Source organism: Equus asinus, chromosome 30 (assembly GCF_041296235.1).
Source record: "Equus asinus isolate D_3611 breed Donkey chromosome 30, EquAss-T2T_v2, whole genome shotgun sequence".
Taxonomy (NCBI): Eukaryota; Metazoa; Chordata; class Mammalia; order Perissodactyla; family Equidae; genus Equus; species Equus asinus.
Window position 1 is genome coordinate 4,771,326 of NC_091819.1, and position 25,130 is coordinate 4,796,455.

General features: G+C 34.2%; 1 protein-coding gene across 11 annotated transcripts in view; it reads left to right on the forward strand.

The window, feature by feature from the left end:
• The window catches only part of DENND1B (DENN domain containing 1B), a 244,500-nt gene that overhangs the window by 128,816 nt on the left and 90,554 nt on the right, over window positions 1–25,130 (forward strand). For 6 of the 11 annotated variants that reach the window (XM_070501653.1, XM_070501657.1, XM_070501656.1 and 3 more), the window contains exons 7-11: window positions 148–228; window positions 3,513–3,572; window positions 4,963–5,016; window positions 7,609–7,719; window positions 19,479–19,579. In XM_070501653.1, coding sequence (XP_070357754.1) covers window positions 148–228; window positions 3,513–3,572; window positions 4,963–5,016; window positions 7,609–7,719; window positions 19,479–19,579 — 407 coding nt within the window. The remainder of the gene's footprint in view (window positions 1–147; window positions 229–3,512; window positions 3,573–4,962; window positions 5,017–7,608; window positions 7,720–19,478; window positions 19,580–25,130) is intronic. The other 5 variants (XM_044762634.2, XM_044762641.2, XM_070501660.1 and 2 more) reach the window with 1 other exon arrangement.

A 25,130-nucleotide genomic window follows, 5' to 3' on the forward strand; every position in this document is an offset into this window, starting at 1 on the left:
CAGCTATTTGACACATTCCTGTGGAAAGCAGTTACGTAAAACATGTCTAATGTGAAAAGGCACAGTGCATGATTTTATCAAATAGTTTTAGTTGTATTTGCTTAGTATATATTTGATTTATAAGATGTACTTTTTTTTTTACTCTAGGAAAATGATTTGAATGAAACTCTCAAATCACTCTATAACCACCCAGTACCAAAGGCAAACACTCCTGTCAATTTGAGTGTGGTAAGTATTCAGTCAGGAACTGAATTTTTGGAACTGTAGCCATTTTCATTTAAGAACACATGCACCTCCAAGGAACTCTGAGTCACCTCTGCTCCCAAGAAAACTTCAGATCTGTGAGAATATTTTGATTGTGAGGAACATTGATTTTCAGCTGAAATCTATCCATAGTAATGAAACAGACACACACACAAACACCTCCCCACAAATACCCCTCATAAAATGAAAACAGTACATAATAAGAATTGAAAATATAACATGTAGCATATAACTAAGTATATGATAAAAATTCTGGGTGTAAAGTTTCTTCTTCTTTTTCCTATATTTCAATACATCTTCTGGTAAAATCAACAAACACTGGAAATATGACTGAAGTTTGTCAAAACAGTAAGCCTGTGGGGATATAGATTATTTACTATTGAAACTTTTAATGAACTATGCCATTTATAGCTAAAAACACACTAGTATTTTGGGTGGTTTTGTAAAGATTCAAAGTTAATGATAAAATATGGATATTTTCATTAGTATTCTTCACTAATTTGGCATTCCAAATAGAATGTTAAAATTTGTAGTAAGTTTTCCCAATAAAGAAGAGAAATATATAATGATGCAAGAGAAACTGAAAGAAAAAATAACTTGAAATGTATGTAAGAGTGTTAATAGGTCTTCTGCTGTTTTGCAAGATAAAGAAATTGTTATTATTATATTTTTTCTTTAGTAATAACTTTCTTCTTGCCTAAATTTCTCCCCGTGATTTCATTTAATAATAGTGTTCTCTTACATTATTCTGGTCTTTATGTTCCTGCTATCATCACCCTAGTTCAGGTGCAAAGCGCTTCAAAGAGTTCTTGGTCCAGAGTCTCCCTTCCAGTCTTTTCTGCAAAACACTGTCAGATTAAACTTCCTTCACTGTGTAAAGTCCCCTGTGGAAAACCTTTAATAGCTCGCTGTTTTCTATAGGATTTGTGCAAACTTTTGGCCAGGCTTTCAGGACCACCCACTCCTTAGCCTCAATCCAACTTTTCATTTTTCGGTCCCACCTTTTTTTCCTAAATTGATTCTCGAGTCTGGTCACCTTGTTCTGTTTGTCTTCCTGAATGAACACCATGCTTTCTCACTTGTACACGTGCCTTTTTTCCTAAAGTCTCTTTGTAGACTCTCCATCGTTAGTCTAGAACTAGCTCAATTCCTGCTTTTGTGAAACTTTATCTTGTTATAACAGCTTAAAATGTTCTTTTCTTCTTGTGATCTCCTCACCTTTATGTCTACATCCTCTTTTGTTGCATACCGCCCAAGTGGAAATGTTCATTAGTTATTTGGAGATCGGGAGCTGGAAAGCTAAGGATAACCTGGAATTTTTAACCCAAGCATGGGAGTCATCTGTAGACAGTTGTAGGAATAATTGAGCTATTTAAAGGATAGAATAGAGAGAGAACAGAGGAGAGGTTAAGGTCTAATTGCCCAAATAGACTGTATGGGAGAAAAAAGCAGATGGAGTAAATGAATTAGAGAAAGGAGCGGTTCAAGAGAAACTCAGATTTGTGGGTCGTTAAAGCCAAAAGAATGCAGGGTTTGTGGTTAGTGGCAATGAAGTAGAAAGGGCAAAGAAAAATGTCAAGAAGAATGAAGGAAAGCTCTGGATTTTCTGAAAATGAGCGTCTTTCTTTGAAAGAGTTGTATCTGTAAAGTGACTAACACTTTGTTAAAGGGTCAAGGAAATATAGATACTAAGATAATAGAAGCAGCTATTGTTGAGTATTAATGATAAATAAAATATATTCTGTCTTTAAAATTGAGCATCTTGTTTATTCAAGAGTAAATAAATATCTTACAATAATACATTTTAAAAATAGTGACAATTGAGATGCTTCACCTTTATTTGTAAGAACCATAAGTGAAAGGCCTCCTAATACTAAGACTAGATTTTGTTTTAAGTCACACTCACTGAATGTGTGGTATTGGTAAAAAAGTTAATCTCTTTTGATGATCCCTTTTCTCCATTTGAGAAATTGAGTTAATTTTTGGGAAAGTAGTTTGGGGAATTACATGAAATGATATATCTAGAAATACCCTGAAAAACTATTCAAATGTTAATTGTCAATGAATTGAAGTCTCATTTCATATGGCGAAGATATTTTTTATTATCTGAAATAATCTTGTTAAAGGAATTGGAGAAGATATTTTTTATTATCTGAAATAATCTTGTTAAAGGAATTTGACTGTGTTCTATTTCTGTATATCATAGTTATTGCTATAATTTAAACCTTATTACTTCCTGTAAACTTTTGAATCAATAGTCTATGACAGCTTTCAAATCTTGTACACCTATTCTCAATACAGTGTTTTAAGTGTTGGTAAGTCCAGCTGGTTGATAAAATATTACCTTAACTTTGTGAAAGTCCATTTAGTAATTTCAACAACAGATTACTAAATTAATGTACCCACTTCTGTGCTGTTAATGAGCAGCAAAGTGTGGAATTAAAACACACTTCTTCAACTACTAGTTAGAGGTATTAGTTTTATGATACCAGATTAAAATTGATGATCGTGGGAATTTTTGTTTCTTCACAAGTGGAAAGAAATGCTTTGTTTGCAGAATTTCCATTAAAAAAATATGACAAGGCTTGAGAAACTACTATGATTTTCTTACAAGTTCATTTCATGAATGCTCTGGCACATGAATTTTTCAAGACTTGACATTATAACCACTAGAATACCACAGAGATTTTATGAAAAGTTAATATCTAACGTAAATGCTTATTTTGAAACTGTATTTCAAAATTATTAAATATCAACAGCATTCTCTACTCTCAGTTGAGAATGAAAATACTTTCTTTAAGATTTTTCTAGCATAGGGGCCGGCCCAGTGGTTGAGTGGTTAAGTAATGTGAGCTCCACTTCAGCGGCCCAGAGTTCACAGATATGGATCCTGAGCATGGACTTAGACACTGCTCATCAAGCTGTGCAGTGGTGGCATCCCACACAGAACTAGAAGGAGTTACAACTAGGATATACAACTATGTATTGGGGCTTTGGGGGGAGGCGGTGAAGAGGAAGATTAGCAACAGATGTTCGCTCAGGGCCAGTCTTCCTCACCAAAAAAAAAAAAGACTTTTCTAGCATAAAATTAGCAAGTCAGCATTGAAAATACCATTTATAATTAATGTTATTCAAATATTTTCAGTGTATAATGTGGCCTCATGGGTTTGTCTCAGAGACACACGAATTGTTGTGTAAACTTCCCCCATGAAAGTAAAACATTCATTTTTTCTCTCACATATTGTAAGAACCAAGAGATATTTATTGCCAGTGAGCAAGTTCTGAAAGATCAGCCCTCCCTAGCACCGGTGAGTTAAAGGGACATTGGCTTCCAAAAATCACTATTAAATTGGGAAAATAATTACTTCTCTCACTATGTCTTTAAGATTCACTCCAATCCTTTGGGAAATGGTTAATTTGACTCTTCTAAGAAAATTAATCATTTGGAGTATATTTTCTGTTTATGCTATCTTTTAAAGCGTAATTTCATAAAATACAATACTGTTAAAAACCCCTCCAAATAAAAGTAGCTAATAGAGACCAGATTTATGCGTATTCTCCATTGTCACTAGTAGTAATGTTAGTGCATTCACAGCATGAGATTTCTGTCACATTTTTTGTCACAAAGTCTCAGGAGACCTTGTGATTTATCTCATATTGTTCTTCTACCTTGGAAAATTACAGATTATGACTGTGTTAACTAGCGTTGTTCTGACGAGTTCAGCTGTGCTCAATATTGGCTACAATGTTTCTTTTCCAATCTTTAATTATAAGACAGTATTAAATATGTCCTTATGTGATTAAGATAGTAAAATAATTTTGGAGATTAATATAAACAGAAAATAAAGCAATTTTGGTGATTTAGTTGTACTCTGATTCTGGGTGGTAAAGTTTGGGAACGTTATGGGAAACATGAACACAACATGCTTTTTTATAAAAATATATGAACTGTTGTATTGCTTCGACTATTATAGAAGCGAATTAATATTTGTGTAGTGAGTGAAGGTCATATTTTTGGATGAGTAATTTAATTTTTAAGAAGTTTTAAATATTTAAAAATTATATTTTATTGCTGCTTTCTAAATGATATAGTTGCTGATATGTTCAAGAGAAATTTTTTGTGAATGACCATAGAAACTCAGGAATCTTAACAGATTTTGATATATTCTTGGGTAAGCAAGCTTTTTTTCCCCAGTCTCCCTGAACTAAATGTGTTTAAATAAATATATTTTATATACCTTTCATGTATATATATATTTATAAACCTTTTAGTAATATACTTTTTTGTCTTAAACTTTTTCCAGAATTATTTCAATTTTAAAATTAAATATTTTTAATATGAGAAAATCATTGTTAAATCTCATATAAACCTGCTATCTAATTTAAGAATCTTTAAAAATGTTTTTTTAATTGAAGTATAATTGACATACAATATTGTGTTAGTTTCAGGTGTACAATATAGTGATTTGATATATTTATACATTATGAAATGATCATCTTAATATATTTAGTTACCATCTGTCACTGTACAAAGTTATTACAGTATTATTGTAGAATCTCTCAAATTCAACAAATCCTGCTCATCAGTCCTTGGTATTTATTAATTTAGTTGATATATTTTTTCTTATTTTTATCTCAAATTATATATAATGCTTCCAAATTTTAATTCTCCTTATGTGATTTATTTCTATTGATTAGCATTCCTACTTCATTGCCCCTGATGTAACTGGACTCCCAACAATACCTGAGAGTGTAAGTTTTCTGTTTTGTATGTTTTTTATTGTCAAGTTATGGATATTATTTATTTTGGTCTCACTGTTTAAGGATTCCTCTATAGGGATATTATTTATTTTGGTCTCACTGTTTAAGGATTCCTCTATAGAGAAGTAGAATTCATTGTAACTGTCTGTGTTTGTGAGACATAATGAAGAAATAAAGAATAGTGATGTCTCTTTTTCTTCTTTATATGTCTGCTACTTTACTCCCTTCTTAAATATCTGGTTGTAGGTAAGGAAAATTATATGAGAAAAACTTTGTACCATTTGGGGCAGTTACATAGGATCGTACATATTCAATTAGGTCCTGAGCTCCCGTGGATCAGGTGGAGGTGCTCTCTCCAGAGATGACTTCTGCTGGTGGGGAAAGAATATGGCGATGGGAAGTATTTTCACAGAGAGTGACTTCAGGGAACTGACCGTGGTATTTTAATTCCTCCATCTGTCTCTGTTCAATCTTAGGTGTCCTGGACTTGTTCCCTGATTTTAATTTTAGTAGTACGTATTTTGTAAGACTTGAGGGGTACTGCAAGAAATTATAAAAATTGCTAAATTTTGCATTTTATTTAGAGTCCTAAATTGTAGTCATACTAGAAATATTTTCAGTGTTTTAATAGTTATTACAAATTAATATTCTGTAGAAAAGTTTTACATAAGTAAGTAGAAGTGACAAATATGCTTTTCGGTGCTGTCTGAAAAGAAAATATTCCCTTATGTAATTTTTTCAGCTTCTGTTGGAAAGATAAAATGCAGTGGTAGAAATAATTTAATCAAAAGTGAAGGAAACATCAACAGGAAAAAATATTTCCAGGAATGCTTATTATTTTCTTCAGAATGCTACAGTTCTTCCAAAAATGTTTTCAAACTTACTGTTTGGTTTCCAGAAGCACATGGGTTATGAAGGAAGGACGTCCAAGGAGACAGTTGTAAATTTTCTCATGTCAAACCAGGGCTGTCCGTGGTGCTTTTAGTACACTTGAGTCCGGATAGCTCCTGTGAGAAGACTATAGTAAACTGCTCTTAATATGGTCTGAGAGACCATCCAAGCTCTCAGGCCACTTACTAGGCGCTGCGGTCTTGTGCGCTATACTCTGTGGGCCTGCTACCCCGTTATGTTTTCCTTGAGGCTAATTGACTACGCCCTTGACTTATATGATCCTGTCCCTTTACTTGAGAGTTTTTAATGCAAAGTCAAAGTTACTCCCTTCTACTCTCTCCTCTATTTACCTTTCTTACGTTTACTAATAAACAGCTAATAGTTTGATTTAAAAAACCTTATTTTTTTTTTTAAATGCTATTACTTTGAAAATTTTAAAGAACCGTTCTAAGGAAAAATTGCCGTTGAGAATATACATTTTTACATCTCCATTAAGGTATTTTGTTTCCAAAATCCTGTTTAGAAAAAAAAAAAGCAAACAAGGACATAAACATAAGAAAGCATTCCTTGTTGAGAAGTAATTCCTCATGTAGAAATTATCTTTCTTTCAGATTATAGGGAAAAAATTAATATTCAATGTCATAGAAGTAATATTGTATATGAAAAGTTGAATTGGAAAGTGAGGTAGGTTTCAAATAGAGAAAACAGGAAATGGGTCTCTCCCCTCTAAGTTCAACGTCACTCACTGATATTTATAGACTCTATCTATAAGCCCTGCTGTAATTACCGGTTTTTCCTGGTAAAGTTTCTACCATTTGGAAATTGAAGAAATGATTGGATTTCTTCTTTCTTGCCCAGGTGAAAGTTTTAGCCTCGCCAGGTCATAGTTCACCTGGTAGTACAGTTTCAGTTTATTATCATATCTTAGTCAGTCTCTTCATTACTTTGTTGCTTTCTGATGTGCTTAAGTTTGAGTACAGAAAATTAAAAATATGTGAGAAGGACAGGATCTGAAAGTTGAAGTTAATGTACCTTATTCCAGCTTTGTTCTTGTATAGGGAAAATAATTTAAAGTGTTAAATCAAGGAATTAAATTAGACTAACACCAAATTTATTTGGTTATGATAGTATAAAGCATGCCTGACGTGGGATATAAACAAGGGATTTTCCTTAATAAAGAACCCAAGATCTGCCTTTTAAATCCACTGTATTCTTTGGGTGTCTTATACATAGTACAGACAATAATGTTACCTGCTGAGTTATTGACAAACAAAAAGACTCAAAATGTGTTTTCTGGAGTAGCAGTTCTCAAAGTTCAGTGTGTATAAGATTCACCAGGAGTATTTATTTACAAAACAGATTCTTGGGGCCATATTTTGAAGGTTACAATTCAGCAGGTCCAGATTGCGGCCCAGGAAATCCACTTCTTTTAAAAGTACCTGGGGAGGGAGAATGGGAAATATGTGACCCTCTGAGAAACATTTTCCTGGAGTAGGATTATATTTCAAAGAGTAATAGAATGTTGTGTGCTTCATGTGGCAGCAGAATAGTATTAAATTTAATTATTTTAATGAATACAATTTTTATTAATAGCATCCTTTGAACATTAAGACTTTTTGATAAATGTACAAAATGTTTTCCTTCGTAATCACCATGAGCTATAACTTACACAATTATTTTTCACTTGTGCAGAGAAATCTTACTGAATATTTTGTTGCCGTGGATGTGAACAATATGCTGCAACTGTATGCCAGTATGCTACACGAAAGGCGCATCATTATTACCTCTAGCAAATTAAGCACTGTAAGTACTTCACACTTCTCCTTTTAAGTAGAAGGTATTGAGCATTTCACAAAAAGACCTACAAACCTCTGCAGATTTAGAAATGTTCTGTATGTACTTATAAGACAATATCTACATACTTTTTTGATATATGGTTTTAAGCTGGCTCTTGAAGTACAAAAGTCTGATTTATAGAAGGTCTTCTCAGATGCATTAAGCCAGGTTAATTATTTTTTCTTACCAGGAGATGACAGTTTTTTTTCTTCTTTTTAACTCTCCTGAGTTCATTTTAGTGCCTTCTACCATATAAAGAATTCTTAAGAGCTATTATGAGATCTTTATTATTCACTTGTGGCTTTTTCCATTGGAGCTACTTGAAAGAAATCAAGGGGCCATAATAATAGCTGCTATCCTAACCTGGTAATAGGTAGATTCATCTTTGTTGCCAAGTAGTGGTTTGGGAGTAGATTCTATAATAATTCTGATTTGGAGGAGCTCTTCAGATTGATAACTTAAAAGTCAAAGTAGCATTTTTTTTTTAATCACAGGTTTTATGCCACTCACTAAAATGTTCTTTTGGAGGGTCTTCATTAGTGTGGTAAAGGCAGCAAGAATGGAAGGAGTTTCCTGGGGTCATAAAAAATACTCAGAAATATTTTGCTAGATTTCCTAATTTTTTTCTATGTTAAGCATTAAAATTTTAATATTTTTGACTTTGAAATTTTTACTACAAATCTAAATATAGTTTTACGTAATATATGAGGTATTTATTAAAAACCATTATTCAATGCTGCATGAATTTGCTTCCTTACAAATTTGGTTAATTGATAAAAATAAGATAATATTTTTATGTTTTGTTCTCCTATAGTAGAAATAAAAACCTCATTCTATGAAGTTTTAGTGTTTTAGAGTAGAAGGAGTTCCAGGATTTCTCTAGGTTATCTACTTAGTATTTATCAATGAGAAAGGTATTTTCAGAGAGGTAAATGACCACCCCAAAGCCAAATAACTAATTGGAGACGGGTAATGTGGAACTGGTCTCCTGATTCTAATTTTGGGTTATTTCCATTATTCTACAATTGAAAAAATACAGTTTTGATATTTTGAATTACAATTTTTATATGCACACTTTCCCCAAAAAGTATATATTATTTTACATATTGAAAAACACATTATATGTGTTTCTATATGAGTGTGTGTGCAGGATAAAAGGTGAAGGGCAGGTTTCAGTTTTATATGGGGTCATGGAAAGCGTCTCTAATGAGGTAGTACTTGAGCAGAGATCTGAAGAGGGAGCAGGAGTGAGCTATGTGAATGAAGGTAAAACCTGCTCTATGTAGGAAGACATTAGAAATAAATGTGAGCATGTTCTTTTGGTAAAATATTGGTGTTTCTCTTTGGTGTAGTTTATAAATACCTTTTAACGGCTGGATAACTTCTCTTTGACTCAGTTTCTTCACACATAAACTGGGAGAATGGGAATAATAGTCTAAATCTCATAGAGTTGCTGTAAAGATTAAGTTTATATATACACACACACACATATATATGTATATGTATACACACATATATGTAATATGAGGTGCTTAGAATTATATCTGCATAAGATGCAATGATTCTTCAATGATTATTAGCTGTAATTTTATAGTAGACTATATCTGCAGTTTAGAGTAAAAGTTAACATGCCTACCCTTTAACTTGAATTGCATTAAAAAATAAATTATTTAGTAAAGGCTTAGTATTATTTAGGGAGTTGTTTCCTATGTTTGAGGTAAACTTAATACCAATTGTTTATGACGGTGAATACTTGATGGTGACGTCACCTCTAAGTCACCAGCTTTGTTTTGCTTCACTCTCTGTGCCAGTAGAACTAATAAGAAAGTTCGCTCTCATGTTCTCCTTACCCTTCGTATGTGGGGGAAGCTGCTGTGCTTGAATCTATCTTGAAAATATATATATATATATCTGCTATAAATTCCATGCATAGTAACATTTAAGGTCAAAGACTAGTACCTTAACATAAATTAGAAATAAACTATTTTTTGGAAAGAGTTTAGTGAGATCTCTGAAACATCCAAGGAAGGAATAGTTAAGGTATCAATGAGTTGACTTGCTTTTAAGCTTTTTACGTTCTTATATATTTTACATACCATAAAGACTATAATGTACTTAATGCAAGAAATTGTGTTTTAGCCATTTTCATTTTTTAAATTACAGCCAAAATTTTAATTATTGGAAGAATATGTATAAGTTAAAAGTGTCTTAAATTGATAATTTTATTATAGTTTTAGAAATTTTGAGTTTACCCTGATATTCATTAATTTTATTAAAATCATATTTGTCAACTTTATAGCTTTCTGGAGTTTTAATGGTGACACACGGGTAGAGAATCAACTTACTTGCTGGTCCCTTTCTTTAGGTGCTGTTTGTAGTTAAAATTATAATTTGTAATTATCTTTATAGAGATAAACTTTAAAATAAAAAAATTTAGTTTTGAGATACATTAGCAAAAATAACAAGAGTATTGTTATTTTTTAAAAATCTTAACGAGTTTTCCTCCTTATATTAAACTATAGTATTTGTTAGGATCCATTATTATATTTTTATTTTTTGGAGTTGAATGAATTGGGACATAGTGGGTTTTGTGTTTATTCTATTGATATACACATTATTATTAGTACACACGGAAGGATTCCTGGTAATCCTGAACAAGAACATTGATTTTATACATGCTGTAGGCAGGCCCTAGATGTTTAAGCCCCAAGTGAATCTTGAGTAGACTAGCAGAACATCATCCCAGAGTCTCATGTATTCAAAGCAAAGGAATAAATCATGATATTACAAGAGTATATCAGTTGACTTATTGCTGTTTTGTGACCAGAGGTAGGGAAGATTGCTGTTTAAAGCCGTGTCATCGGTTCTCAAATCAGTCAGGCATGAAGTCTTGTCATATGCCTCCATAATTGTACCTCACCAGACTTTCTCTAACTAGTCAGCTGGGGCCGTGCATTTTGTCTCAAACACCCGGCTGGCCAGCATCTGACAGGAGCCTTCTCATCATCCTGTCAGTAATATGTTAACTAGAGTGTATCTCTGTGGCCTCTAGAAGCAGGTGGAAGAGATGCCTCTTTAAAGCAGATGTCTAAATGTTAGCTACTATTTTGACCAATATTTAGTTGGTAAATGTCACCTTCTTAAAGTCTATAAGCACATTAGTTACAGAGATTTGATTGTGTGGTGCATGTTCTTTCTGGAATATTTAGAGCAGGCAGTATGTCGTGAGTGCTGGAATTGTGCTAATCAACTGTGGTTTCTTTCTTTGTCACAGTTGCCCTCAGGCATTTAGCATATGCTTTTCTCTCCTTCTCTCATTAATTCCATCAAGGGCATATGCAAAAAGAAATCTTGTGATCCCCGGAAAATCAGCTATTAAAATGTAGATTTTATAGGTTTAGTTAGACTGAAGGGGAATCCAGAGGATTTTAACCTCTCCATCTGGATTCTACATAGTCTTGATTTGTCTCTTAATGGTGCCACCTGTATCAGCATTTAATCTGAAACCTGAAGCACAGGGAATCTTTCTGGAGATTAAGAATTGAATAGTTGGTGAGAGAACAAAGGCAGGTCTATTTCCTAGTTAAGATTATTGAAGTATATTTTTGCCTGTTTTGCTTTTAAAGCTGCAGCAGAGTGGTGCAGGTCAAAAATCTCATCAAGACCTCTCAGGGAGAGAGATTCTAGGAACAATTTTTAGATTTTCGATTCTTCCCAAAGCCTGTAGCAACCAATTATGTCAGCTGAAACTGTAGATAGTACTTCTCCTTACCAGTGTATTATTTGACATGTATGTGTTCTGCTGAACATTGTGTTTTCATTCAGTGCTAAGTGAATGTGACTGGAGTGTGGAAATAAGACTGTTGAGGGCATCATGTAGCACTTTGTTGGAAAATATGTATGGATGGTAGACAGAGGAAGCTTCTGAGACAGGAAGATGGAGGTGTGTGTATCTTCCAGCTCTTGTGGTGATAAGAGGAGTTGTTCATAGAAAAGAGCATATTTTTCTGCAAAGGGTATATTAAGTTTTCATTCACTAGGTTCCATAAGCTTTGTTCCTGCAACTACTATGATCTCCACAGTAACCTCAGAAGATTTCAGTTTACTTTGAAATTTTCTATATAGAATGTCTTGATTTTGTAGTGTTAGTGATTATCAATGTTAAGTATAAGAAAAAACATATGTATTGTTTCTGTTTATTTAGTAAAACTACTGTTGAGAGCAGTGTGGGGTGTTTTTGTGTTTTTACAAAGTACACATTTTTTCATTTTGCAGTTAGACAAATTTTTCTCTTCTGATGAGCTTTCCTAGGTTATGTGCTGCAATTTAACTCATTGTGGATATGTCAGTCAACATTTCCTGAATGGAATTCATCATCTTTCCCCATAATCTCCTTATCCTACTGTAGGACTGATTTGGTGATTGGCATCTCCCCCTCCTCTGTCTTCTCCTCCTAAGTCCTATAGATCCTACCTCCTTAATCCTTTCTTCTCTGACCCCTGTTCTCCATTCTAGTGGCCCACTGCCTTAATTCAGGCAATTACCTTTTCCCACAAATATTGTTTTCAGATCGTATATATTGAATGCTAGCACTATCTCTGTTTACATAAAATGGTGATGATGATGATGGTGATGATAGGAGTAACTATAGCCAAGAAGTATATAGTGGATACTATGAGCTAGTCATCCTTCTGAGCAATTTAAATTAATTTAATCATCACCTCCTATTCAGTAAGGGCAGTTGTTATCCACAGTGGACAGATGAAGACGAGGACTTTGAGACTTAGAAGGAGTAAGCTACCCAAGGCCGTAGAACTAGTAAGTGGCTTAACCAGGTCCATCTGACTCCAGAGTACATGCTTTCATCTTCTACGCAATTTTGCCTTTTACAAGGACCATCTTGTTACCACCAAATGCATATTTACACTCTGCCCCTCATATAGTACCCTTCCCTTAAGAGCTTCTAATCTCCTATCCTGAAGGGACTTTTTTCCTTCTCTTTGCAAGTCCAGTCAATTATCCATAAAATCTCTCATTTGTCCCTTTTCCCCATTTTTAATACTACTTTTAGTGCTAACACATACCTTCTGTTTAGACCTCCCACTTTCTTCTCCTTTCTATTCATTCTGTATACAATTACTCAATCCTTAAGAATCAAAAACATCTAAGGATGATTACTCATTGCTTAGAAAACTCCTTAATCTGGCATTACAAGCTGTCCATTGTCTGGCCCCAAACTTTCTTCCTAAATTTTTTCACTGCTTGCTTGTCCGCTTGTGTTTCTAGACACTAGACTCCTCAGGGAAGGGATCTTATTTGATTCAGTCACTATGTTAAACTTAAGTCTTAGGACAGTGCTAGTGCACCTGGTGGAAAGGTAGGTAGGCCTTCTCCAGAAAAAGCAAAACTGCTATTGAACTGACTTTGAGAGTGAGAACTGGAAAGCAGTAAGTTTAGTAATAGGGAAAGGTCTTGTAGGGAAATGTTTGAAGATATTAGCATTTATGTGTAACATGACAGCTACAGAAATGCAGAATCGAGGGGCAGTTGGTATGACAGTCGTGGTAGTGTGTAGATGGGACATGGAATGTAAGCTCCTGGAGGGCAGAGATTCTGGCCTCTCTTGTCCATTACTGGATCCCTGGTACCTGTCACGTGTAGTGTCCCACTTACTAGTTGTGTGATCTTGGGCAGTTGGTTTCACTTTGCCTCAGTTTCCCCATCTGTAAAATGAATGAAAGAATGAATATATGAAAGAAGCCTGCAAGCAAAAATAATTTAGACTCATTTGGCTAGGAAAAGCTAATACACCAGTGACCAAATGTGAGATGATTAGAACTCTCCAAAGGACATGAGTGTTTTGGAAAGAGGTTAAGATGAATTTTTAGTAATGAAGTGGCAGAATTTACCATTCTATAGGATGAAGAAAGAGAATATAGTATAAAGTAACATTTTAGTATAAAAAGCATTAAAAAGTGCACAACCAAATACTGTCTCTTTTCATTATATAAAGTTGCTATTTCTCCAAACATCTCCTTACAACTATAACTTAATTTGAACATTAGAATTTTACTCAAGTAAGAGTATGTTATAGTTGGAATAACTTTGTAGTTTTCAAATACCTTCATGCTACCTTTTTTGGCCTAAACTTTTAAATGTGAATGTAAATTAAATGTGTTTAAACAGATGGTTTCTTTATGCTTTCCACTAAATTTTTTTCATTCCATGAGGAATTTATCACATTCCCATCTGCAGCAATTTATTCTCTATATTTATAGTTATTTTAGTGTTTAAATTTCCAAATTAAGTATTGATTCAGTTAAAAATCAAATGAAGTCTCTAATCTTTAGTTCTTGGATTTTGTGCATAAATACAGTTTTAGGGGACATAAATCTGCCCCTCAGTAATTCAGGTAGAGCTCTATTGAAGTGAGTAGGACTTCTACGTAAGAATGAGGCACAATCTGTCTGAGAGACATGGAGACTAGAATAATGGAAGTGGCGATGTGTCAGTGTGAGATCTTTACTTGTAAAGTGTGTGAATTAGAATTGTACTGTTTTTCATTGTGGTTATCATTCTAGATGGATAATTTGCTGTCTCTTGGGCATCTGATAATGCAGTATTTCCCCCTCAAAATACATGTCTATTTAATTGCTTAAAACATTGCTTAGTTTTATTAGTAGGCTGATTCCCTCTAATAAATATACTTTAAGAACAAAAAATAAACGAGATTTCATATCACAAAGGGAAAGCTTTGGTTTAGCTTCCCACTAAATGTACTTGCAGATGCAGACTGAGGTGACAACTTGTAGAATTTTTATCAGTTATTTTATCTTTTTAACATTTTCTGAGAGAATCTGTTGGTTTTCTGTTGAAGTTGTAGACTTTGACGTCTGAGGAAAGTTTTATAAATTGGATCTCTATCAGAGACCCTGAGTTTTTCTTATAAAGATCAACTGTTCTTGTTTATTCAGTCCAGAGACTCATTCTCCACTATATAATTAGGATAAGATATTTTCAGCCAGTAGACATTATTCAGACTCTCATAATGGAATTTTGAATCTTTGTTTATATCAAAAGGCAGTTTAGAATAATGGTGGTTGTACTTTGGAGTCTGCTTGAGTTAGTATCCTGGCTTTGCCACTTACTAGCTGTGTGATCTTGGGCAATTGGTTTAACTTTGCTGCGGTGTCATGATCTGTAAAACGGAAATACAGTTGTGTACTGCAAAACAACATTTTGGTCAACGATGGATTGCATGTATGACAATGGTGCCGTAAGATTATTACCATACAGCTTAGGTTTATAGTAGGCTATACCATCTAGGTTTGTGTAAGTACACTCTATCATGTTCACACAACAATGAAATTGCCTAACGATGCATTTCTCAGAGTGTATCCCTGTCGTCAAGTGACATGTGACTGTAATGATAATAGTACCTTTTTGTAAGGTTGTTGTGAGGATTAGATCTGAGTGCATCAGGTACTCAGAGTAGTGCCCAGCACATATAAGCATTATATAAACATTTGCTATTATTATTATCATCATCAGTGACAGAATCTGCATTAGACTTGGTGGCCTGGAACTGGAAGTCAAGTGCCTTTATTTTATGATGAAGTTCACTGTTGCCAACCTTTGTTGTCAGGTTTCTCTCTCTGATTTCACAGGCCCCAGTTCTTGTCTCTTCACATGGTTTCCATATATACTTATTTTATAATTGTGGTGCATGGGAAAGAAACATTCCCAATGATTTTACTTTTCATTAGTTAGTACTTTGGGACTGTATCATTTCAATGTATGGAGTATGCTTTGTGAAATTATATGTGCATTATATATGTCATTTAACAAAGATAAGGAATTTTTTTCTTAAGCCTTTATTTGGTAAACTTGTTTTCCTCAGAAAGTTATAGCAATGTATTATTCCTGCAGATTCCAGGGTGTATTGCCTGGCGTATGCTCTAAGTCAAACACTGAACCCCTTCTCCTGCCCTCTGCTTTCATGAAGGACAATGTGGTATTAAAGAAGTAGCTGACGGAATATTAGAAAGGCAGTGTGGAGTTGTAGCCCTATCCCAAACCAGACGTAGAATCCTGAGTAATTCTGGTCCAAAGAAATATGAGTGTCATTTCCCTTTAAGCTGAATGATTCAATATATCATAGATAATGTATATAATTATATAAATTGATCTCATTTCTTTATAGTACTTTGTTTTTCAAATCAAACTTCTGAAGTATGTAGTTTATTTTCCTTAATTTGCATGGTTCTCAGAATGTTCTAGGTAAATGATTTGTTGTGACACATACGGACAGATCTCATCTAGAACAAAATGTAGAGTCTTTGCTGTGCCCCAGAGGGCTGTCCACCCTGATGCTGCTTGCCTGTCCAGCATCATCCCCTGCCTCTTCTCCCACCTCCTCCAGTCTGATCACCCGACCTCCCTACTGCTTTGTGAAGATGCCAAGCCTGTCCCATCTCAGGACCTATGAGAACATTGTTTCCTCAGCTTGGAGTACTCTTCTCCCCAGATCCACAATAGTTGGCTTCCTTATTTCAGTTGGGTCTCAATTCAAATGTCACCATATCAGAGTTTGTCCCTAACCCTCCTCTCTAAAAGAACCCCTCCATCACTCTCTTGCCTGTCACCCTGCTTTGGGTTTCTTTACAGAACTCACCTTTGACTGTCATCATAGATACTTCACTTGTTTGTTGTTTGCTTTCACCATTAATATGTAAGCTCCATGAAAACAGGGACTTTTTTCTGTTTAGAACTGAGTCCCTGTTGTGTAGTAAAGGTTTATGATGGCACATAGTAGGCACTCAAAGACTTTGTTGAAAGTAAATTATTATACTTCTAATTGTGCAGTTACCAAATGTGCTTTAAAGCTTTTGGAGGTGATCTTTAGATATATTTTGAAGGTGGATCTGAATTATAGTCCAGTTAAAATGTTCTGTTAACCACCTGTATGGAAAAAAAAATCCTTAGCTATTACCAAGAATATGAAATGTTAGAATTGATCTGATTTAAGAATAAACAATGTTAGATCTGTCAGAGACAATGCTTACAGGCCGCCATAGAATTCTTATTTTAAAGATTAGGAAACTGAGATCTGCTTATATTTGCAGATGTGCCAGAGGCCATACAGCTTCTTAGTGGCAGAGCTCTGACTTTGTCTATGATATGCTTCATTGTTATCTTATACAACTTAGATAGAACTGTGTTTAATTTCCTGGTAAATTTATTTTTTCTTAATTATATTTTTTTACTTAGAACTTTACTATCTCCTCTACAAATTATACTATAATGGTATTTTCTCTGTTTTTTAATCACATAGTTATTATCAGAACTTTACTATCTCCTCTACAAATTATACTATAATGGTATTTTCTCTGTTTTTTAATCACATAGTTATTATCTGCTGCTAAGTGGGTATGGGGGAGTCCATCTTTTTTGGTATGCTTCTGCCTTCCTTGGAAATCCCCATTTGGATGTCTCAGTTAACAGAATCAATATTTGCAAAAGCAAATTCCTTATAGTTCCACCTAAACCTGACACTGTTGCTATATGACTTTAAATAATTTGTTCTAGTTGCTTAGGCCAGAAGCTGTGGTTAGGGAGGGGTAGTTGCCAACTTCTGTAGAGCTTCCTTCTTTCTTGGAAGATCTTGATTAGCAGAGATAACCTTCTGCTAAATGCTGGCCATTGCAGAAATTTTGTTACTCTGCTTATCATCACAGAAGTTGTCCTCTAAGAAACCAATCATATTCATCAGATAATATTGTGCCTTATTAGTGAATAATTCATAACTTCATTTAAGGATGACCATTAAGGCACAGGGAAAGTATCTATATAGCATTTGATAGAGTACTTTGGACTCTGGGTGTGCCCAGTAAAATAAATTAGCCATATTATAATTCCTCATTTGAAAATGTATTTTTCCTCTTGTTAGACTGCTAGTTATTTTTTCAACAATAAAAAAAGAATATTGTCCTTTTCTTTAAGGTTTTAAATGGGATGTTTTAAAAGTCATCTATGTGCAGATGAAGAAACTGAGTAAATTAGCTACATAGCTCTTTTAGTCCATTAGGCTACACTGAAGGGATGGAAAGAGTTACTGAAGCTTTAAAGATGTCTAATATACAACCAGGGAGTACCTGAAAACTCTCCGAGAATCTGACACGCGTTAGATCAAGCCCATTTTTGTTTCCCTAGTTCAGATATATAAGATAAATAAATCTGTGGTCTGTGGTTGTTAAATAGAAGTATTTGAATGCCTCCTAGTGGTATATTGTATGCTCTAATTGAGGAATTTTAAAAATAATATTTATTGAAGGAAAGCTTGTATGTGCAAAGTACTAAACCCTTTAATGATAGCATCCTAAATGGAATCAAAATACATTGTTTGCCGTATAAAACTGATTAAAAATTTAATTGGAAAAATATATAATAAATATGATGAAATGAGTATATTTTTAATCAAAACTTTTATGTTTTTGGTTCAGATTAGATTATTTTAATTGATTTCTTTTTATTTCAACTATTTTTACACTTAAATATAGACAAATGTTGCTATTAAGATTGAATTGCTTTGTATACGTTTATCCTTTTAAGTTAATTTTATTACTATGTGTATGTTTTAATTTCTTTGTATAATAAAATAGAAATAATGATTTATAGAAAATCTGTGATTCATTTTCAGTTGGTTTTATTTTTCAATTCTAATTTTCAAGTCAAATAAAATGATTTTGTTAGTAATGTTGAAATGCAGACTATAGCAAAACCTTAAAATGAAGAATCTTGTTTCAGTTAATGCTTTAAACACTAAAAAATTACTTAACACTTAAAAAAACAATTTAGAACGTAAAGAAAATTGCATGAAAGAATTCTGAGGAAGGTCAGTAGAAGGGAAGAAAAAAAAGTGATATCCCTTTGTTAAGCATTAAAAAATATTTAATTAACTGCTTGCCAAAACAGAACGATTAAAATGGCAATTATGTTTAAGATAGCATCAATATATTTGCAGCTGTTGTGATATAAAGCTAGGAAACAAAATGTTAATCTGAAATGAACAGTTTAAATATGAAATTATGATATACTTGGCTTCCTGTAGTACAGCTGTCAAGCTTGGGCAGTTTGCTGGTCAATAGTGACATTCTATGTGTCAGTGAACAGAGTCTCTTGATACCATAACCCGCAGTTCACACATTACTACAGCTCCAACTGTCGAACATTCAAGTCCCCTGGTACTCTTGCAGCTTCCAGCCTCTCCTGACTGGCTCATGTTTCATTCTTTGGCAATTTGCCCTAATGATATCCCTCAGGAGCTTTCAGCCTCTCTTCTTTTCCATATTTAATCGTGGTATATTAATCTGAGTGATGTGCAAACTGTGCTGCACAAATTGTAATTTCCTACAGTTTCTTCGGAGATGCTCACCTAATTTTTCAGTTTTACTTTTATTTATGTTCTAAGTTTCAACCCTAGGCACTGTATTTTCAGATAGTTATATCTGTCTACATAGGTTGCCCAAGAAGAGACTTTTGCTGTTTATATATTTTTCAGAGGGGCTTCTGAAACATAAGACTTTTTATCTGCAGATTTGGTAAAGATAACGTAATTTAGGTCATTAAATTATTTGATGATCATCATTAATCTTTGATAACTTGAGCGCACCTTTTGTTTGGAGGGTCAGCGGCTACTTATTGTTGTTATCCTTTACACATTTTAGTTAACTGCCTGTCTCCATGGATCAGCTGCTCTGCTCTACCCAATGTACTGGCAGCACATATACATCCCAGTGCTTCCTCCTCACCTGCTGGACTACTGCTGGTAAGCTGACGCACCAGACTCCTTTCAATCCAGGTTTCATGATTACAAAACATCTCTATTTGTAGATTAGGTAAGCTTGGTGTATATATGTATGAATGAATTCTCTGAGACTGGACTTAGAGATTAGGAACAAGTAGTAAGAGATGCTTTTGTGAAGGGCGGAGTAGTTCTTTCCAAAGGTAGTGAAAATTTATACTTGGCAAACATAAAGGTCTTTAGATTGTGTGAGTTTCTTCTGCAGTCATTTAGTAGTTCATTTAGATAATTAAATACATATATAGAAATAGATGCCGTCTTAGTTGTGGTTAGAAAAATTGTTGAGAAATTGTAGTATCAGTCACAGAAGTCAGTATCCCAGGTCTCAGAATTTGTCTGCAGAGTCTGTCAGAAAGCCACTGTCGCTATCAGCGCACACTCATTACCTTTACCTCAGGACACCGTTCCCTTCACCCCCTTCCCTCCCTAGCACACCGAATACCACATACCAGCAAGGAGGCTGCCTCTAATACAGGGATTCCCTGAGTTTCTGGTTTAAATCAAAGTTTTAGCCTTAAGCCACTATGGAAAGCAACGTGGAAAGTGTTGGGAGTAGTTCTGAAAAGCTTCCTGGCGTTAGAAACAACTCCCGGTGATCTCACCCAATCTGGATTCAACTGCCCCTCTAGAACTTCCCTGTTTTCTTCCCCTGAAGAGTCTCCGAGCTTATAGGCAGGCGAGACTCCCACGCAGCAGCCTGGGGACCTTCTCCTGGACCGCAGGGTAGCGCGTTCTCTTCACTGCCTAATTGTCTTCGCAGGCATACCTTAACTCTTAAGAAATCAGATGAGATTTTTTCCTCTAAACCTTGCACATACACACACACAGAAGGAAATAATTTTGACCATAATGTGTTTGTTTATATCACAACTAATGTTAATAAAAAACAAAGCTCTTTTAGAATCAAAGTATCTATTTAACTTTCTTATTCATGAGAAGCAGATCACTTTGAAGTATTTAAGGATTAAGATGATTTAGGTTCATACATAGAGGTTTTCTGTTAAGTTTTTATGACTAGTCCTCTTCAGAACAAGTGATTGTAATGAAAACACATGTATTTGGCCACATATTGATTATACCAATGTATTGTGTGTTTTCACAGCGTGGTAATATTATTAGTGTTGATAGTGCTGTGAAGTAGGTTCCCAGTGACCTACCACTGCCATTCTGTCCTTTGAGTACTGGAAAGAAGAAACAGTTTGGCAGGAGACTATAGGTTTACAGCTTAATTATTGTGAAGTGTCACACACACAAGTCTGAGAGTAAAGGTAGATTATAAATAGGCTCTTTTGGTATTCATTTTAGAGTTTTTTTCTCTGACCAACATACCTAGAATATATTAGCATCCTTGAAGGCAGGAACGGCAATTTATTCATGTTGACATATGCAGTAGATCTTTGTACATAGTGCTCAGTAATTAAAACTCATTTATTTTAAATAATTCTTTATGAAAGTATTTGAAAATATATTGATAGGTGATTTTTAAAAATATGTGTCGTTAGTGGTTTAAGAACTAACACTTCTAATTATGAGGTTTAGAATTATGTTTTATCATAATAGTCTAAGTACCATTTTACTTTTTCTCTTAAATGTTCTGACCTCTTAGGAGGTAACATCCTTTTAAGTGCAATTCTCTGTAATGATTACATGTTTAAGACTTTATAAAATATTGTTGTTTAGAAACTCTTTTATGGGGTAGGTAGTTCTGTTCCAATTCTTTCCAGAGATATCTTCCCGATACTTTCAGACCCTGCTGTCAAGTCTTTCTTTTTCTGCTGCTTCCACTGTAATGAAGAAAGCTTATTTCATATTTCAGTCACTTGAATTTTCTTACTAGTTTCTAACGTCTGAAATAGCCTTTAGGACAGGTTCTAACAGCCTCCATGCCAGACACTTCCCTGGTCTAGAGAGCGCAGCAGTGATAATCAAACAAGGAGTTATCTGAAACTTCCTGAACTTCGCGGTCATGGTGATAGGCTCAGCTTCTATCGTAGGAACTGGGCAGTATAATATAATTTACTTTTAGAAATAGCTGCCTGAGACTCTAGCTCTCGTCTATTGTCAGAAAATTCTATGGACGTATTTCCTAGGGAAAATGATTTTCTTCTTTTTGCATCCTTGCAAATGATCCTAGAATCTTGCTGATTTGTATGTGAAAGGTAGAAAAATATTAGAGGTTATCCCTTCAGTATCATGGGTTTTGAATAAAGAAATTTTTGTATTCCATTTCAAAAATAGCACCAGGAAGGTTTGATAGGGGTAGATGTATATTTACCAACTCAAGGTGATTGGGACTTTCCAAATCCTGAGGTAGTTCCAGCTTCTGGAATTATTTTTGGTTTTGCACCTCGTATCTCTGGTGTGGCATAGACTGTGGAGAGCCATAATGCCATCTTGTGACCATGGATGAATATCGCATCTTGGGCTATTGATAAGGCTTGCTAATTTGTTAGCTCGTTCATCCGTCCATCCATTTGTACATCAAACATTTAGTGAACACCTGTTTGCCAAGCTGTGAGTATGTAACGTAATGAATAAGACTGAATTTCTGCCCTTGAAGGATCCACAGGTAAGAAGAAATTCACACATACATACACATGTCTGTAGGCATGGAGTGCACACACATGGGCGCACACACACTCAAGCACAGAGTAATACTGCAAGACTGTAAGGTTTTTATCAGAGGCATAGAAAAGAAACATGGATGGGAATACCTAGGAAGAAGAGGCCCTCACTGCCTGGTAGGATAGGGAAGGCTCCTGGGAGGAAGTGCCCCCATCTGCCTTTTTCCCTTAATCAGCTAGTATAAGGGGAAAATGAGGTGTTTCTATTTAATAGGTATAAAGTTTCAGTTATACAAGATGATTAAGTTCTAGACATCTGCTGTACAACATTATGCCTATAGTTAACAATACCGTATTGTTGACTTAAAAATTTTTTAAGAGGTCGGATCTCATGTTAGGTGTTCTTACTACAAAAAAAACCCAGAAAAAAATGGAGTACTTTAATGTGGCAAATCTGTGATGTTGCCAGTCACTCTTTCCTGAGTACTTAAACACCTAGGAGGGGGTGTGGCTCTAGTACAGGTCAAGTTACAATCGTTCATTATTTGTTCAAGAATAGTTGAGTTGCTTTTATATTTAGGCTGTCTGATTCTTCTTTCCACGAAAGTAACAGATTTAGCTTCTAAGAGAATAGTTTTTTAAAAAAATAAATGGAAAATTATGTTGGTTAGACTACCCTAAGTTAATACACTCCTGTTACAGTCTAACCCATGGGTGGTCTCTGTAAGAAAATCTAAAAATAAAAAACGGCTATTACATAGTAATTATTTTTGAGTAAAGATTAATTGCTACCAAAAAGAAGAAGCAGTCCTAATAGAGCCTTCTGTATTCCATCTTTGCAAAATAACTTCATTGACAGAAAGATCTAGGACCGTTTTGCACATGGATGATAAAACATCTGTGTTGCCAAGGATCTCTTCCTGGCTTATTAACGCTCTAATCTAATTAGGAGATTTCAGCTAGGGTTGCAAAATTACTTTTCATGAGATTTGGCTGATTTAATATTAGGATGTACACAATCCAGATTTCATGAGAAAGAAACAACTATTCAATTAAATCTATATTCTGCAAAACATCATAATTATTTTAGGAAATTATGCTGTAGATTAATAATGTTTGCAGTTCTAACATCTGTATGTTTTGAATTTTGTTAGAAATTAGTGAGATAAAACACATAGGATACCAGTGATCCCATAGAAAAAGTTTCAGGTTACTTTATTGTTAAGTTCTGCATAAGAACTCTTTATTGAATTTTTATTCAATATAGTTAAACAATTTCTGTAAAGTCATTGTTTATATTTCAAGAGATAACTAGTTTTCATCAAGTTTTGAAAGTGTTATCTTAGATGTATGTCATCAAGACTTCAGTAGGTTAGTTATGACTTTTGGCTCCGATTTTTTGAAAGCTGATCCACTCAGTGTTCCTCAAACATCTGTAAAATGGACATTATTATTATTTTTAGACGGCTTAAATATTTTGATTAATATTCATTTTATTAAAATGTGCTTTGAAGTTTGAGATTCCATGGACTTTTAATATTATAGATCTTGTGGGTAGGATAACCTAACCTGGGGCGAATTGGAAGTTTGCACAGTAACTTCATAATAATTTTATACTATTTTGAATGTGGCTTGATATATGTAAAATCTTGGGAGTTGCCTACCCTGTTTTGTGAAAGTTGCCTCAGCCCGGTCGTGGGAGCCCGGAATAGTTAGTGACATGTATTTTATGTCTTCTGTGGAGTCCCAGAAGGGATTCCAGAGATGAGAACTTAAACTAGGGAAGTAACTAGCTTTCCCTTATTTAAGCAAAAGTGAAACAGTTCACATTTATTCCTCGTGTTTCCTTTTGAAGGCAGAAAATGTTAAGTCTTAAGGATATCAAGGCCTATAAATAGTTCTCAATGTTCAGTCAATTGAAATATCCAGAATATCAGATCAATTCCAGATGGTCTGTTGCATAAAAATTAAAAAAAAAAATAGAAAGAAACAAAGCTACAAAAGGCAAAGACAACTGGGAATTAGAATCTAGTACAATAAGAGAATGAACAGGCTAATGAGGAGTAAAATAAGAACTTCAACCGTCTTATTTTTTGTGAATTCTGGATATATAAGTTAGTGGTTAGCCATCCTTGAATGAACTTTGGACTGCATGAGGTGACTTTGAACACTGCAGATCTGTTGAGGTACCTGCTAGTTTTATCTGTGACGGGTTCTCAGTAGCAAAGTAGACTTGCAGGAGCTTGGACAACTGTTCTAATGACAATGAAGTTTGGAAAATTATGCAAATCCTTTGAGAAAGAAGGTGATCTGTTTTCCTTAACAGAAAAGGTTTGCATTAAATATAACACAAAAATGTCTATAAAAGAAATGTCAAAAAACGTTTTCTTTTTAAATAGCTATTTATTTGCATATCTTCTGTTACCTTTGTAGACTTCTGTCCATTCTCATGTTTGCTTGTTAAATAATATTTTAATTTTGAAATGTCAAGTTGAATAATTTTCTTCTTGTATTTCATGAGAAATTTTTGAAATTACTAGTAAGTCTGATTTTATGTATTACAAAAATTATTTAATGTCTGTGTTCTCTGGTAGAGTATGAAATCCACAAGGGCATTTATTCTTTCTTGTTTATTATCTACCCCAGCCTCTAACCCAGGTCCTGGCACCTGGTATGCTCCAGATGTTATGTGTTGAATTAATTAATTCAATATCATTCTTAAACTTATTTGAATATATTTAGATGTATTAAAATTATTTCATTAATAAAAATGAAAGTGGGATAAATATGAATGTATAAAATTTAAAGAAAAGACAAAGTACATGAGTGGAAAGATAGCACAGAAACAGAATGATCACAGTGGGGGAGGAACTTGTTTATCTTTGGAGCTCCAGTGCCCAAACAGCATCTGGCACACAGTAGGTCTCAGTAAATATTTGGTGACTAACTGA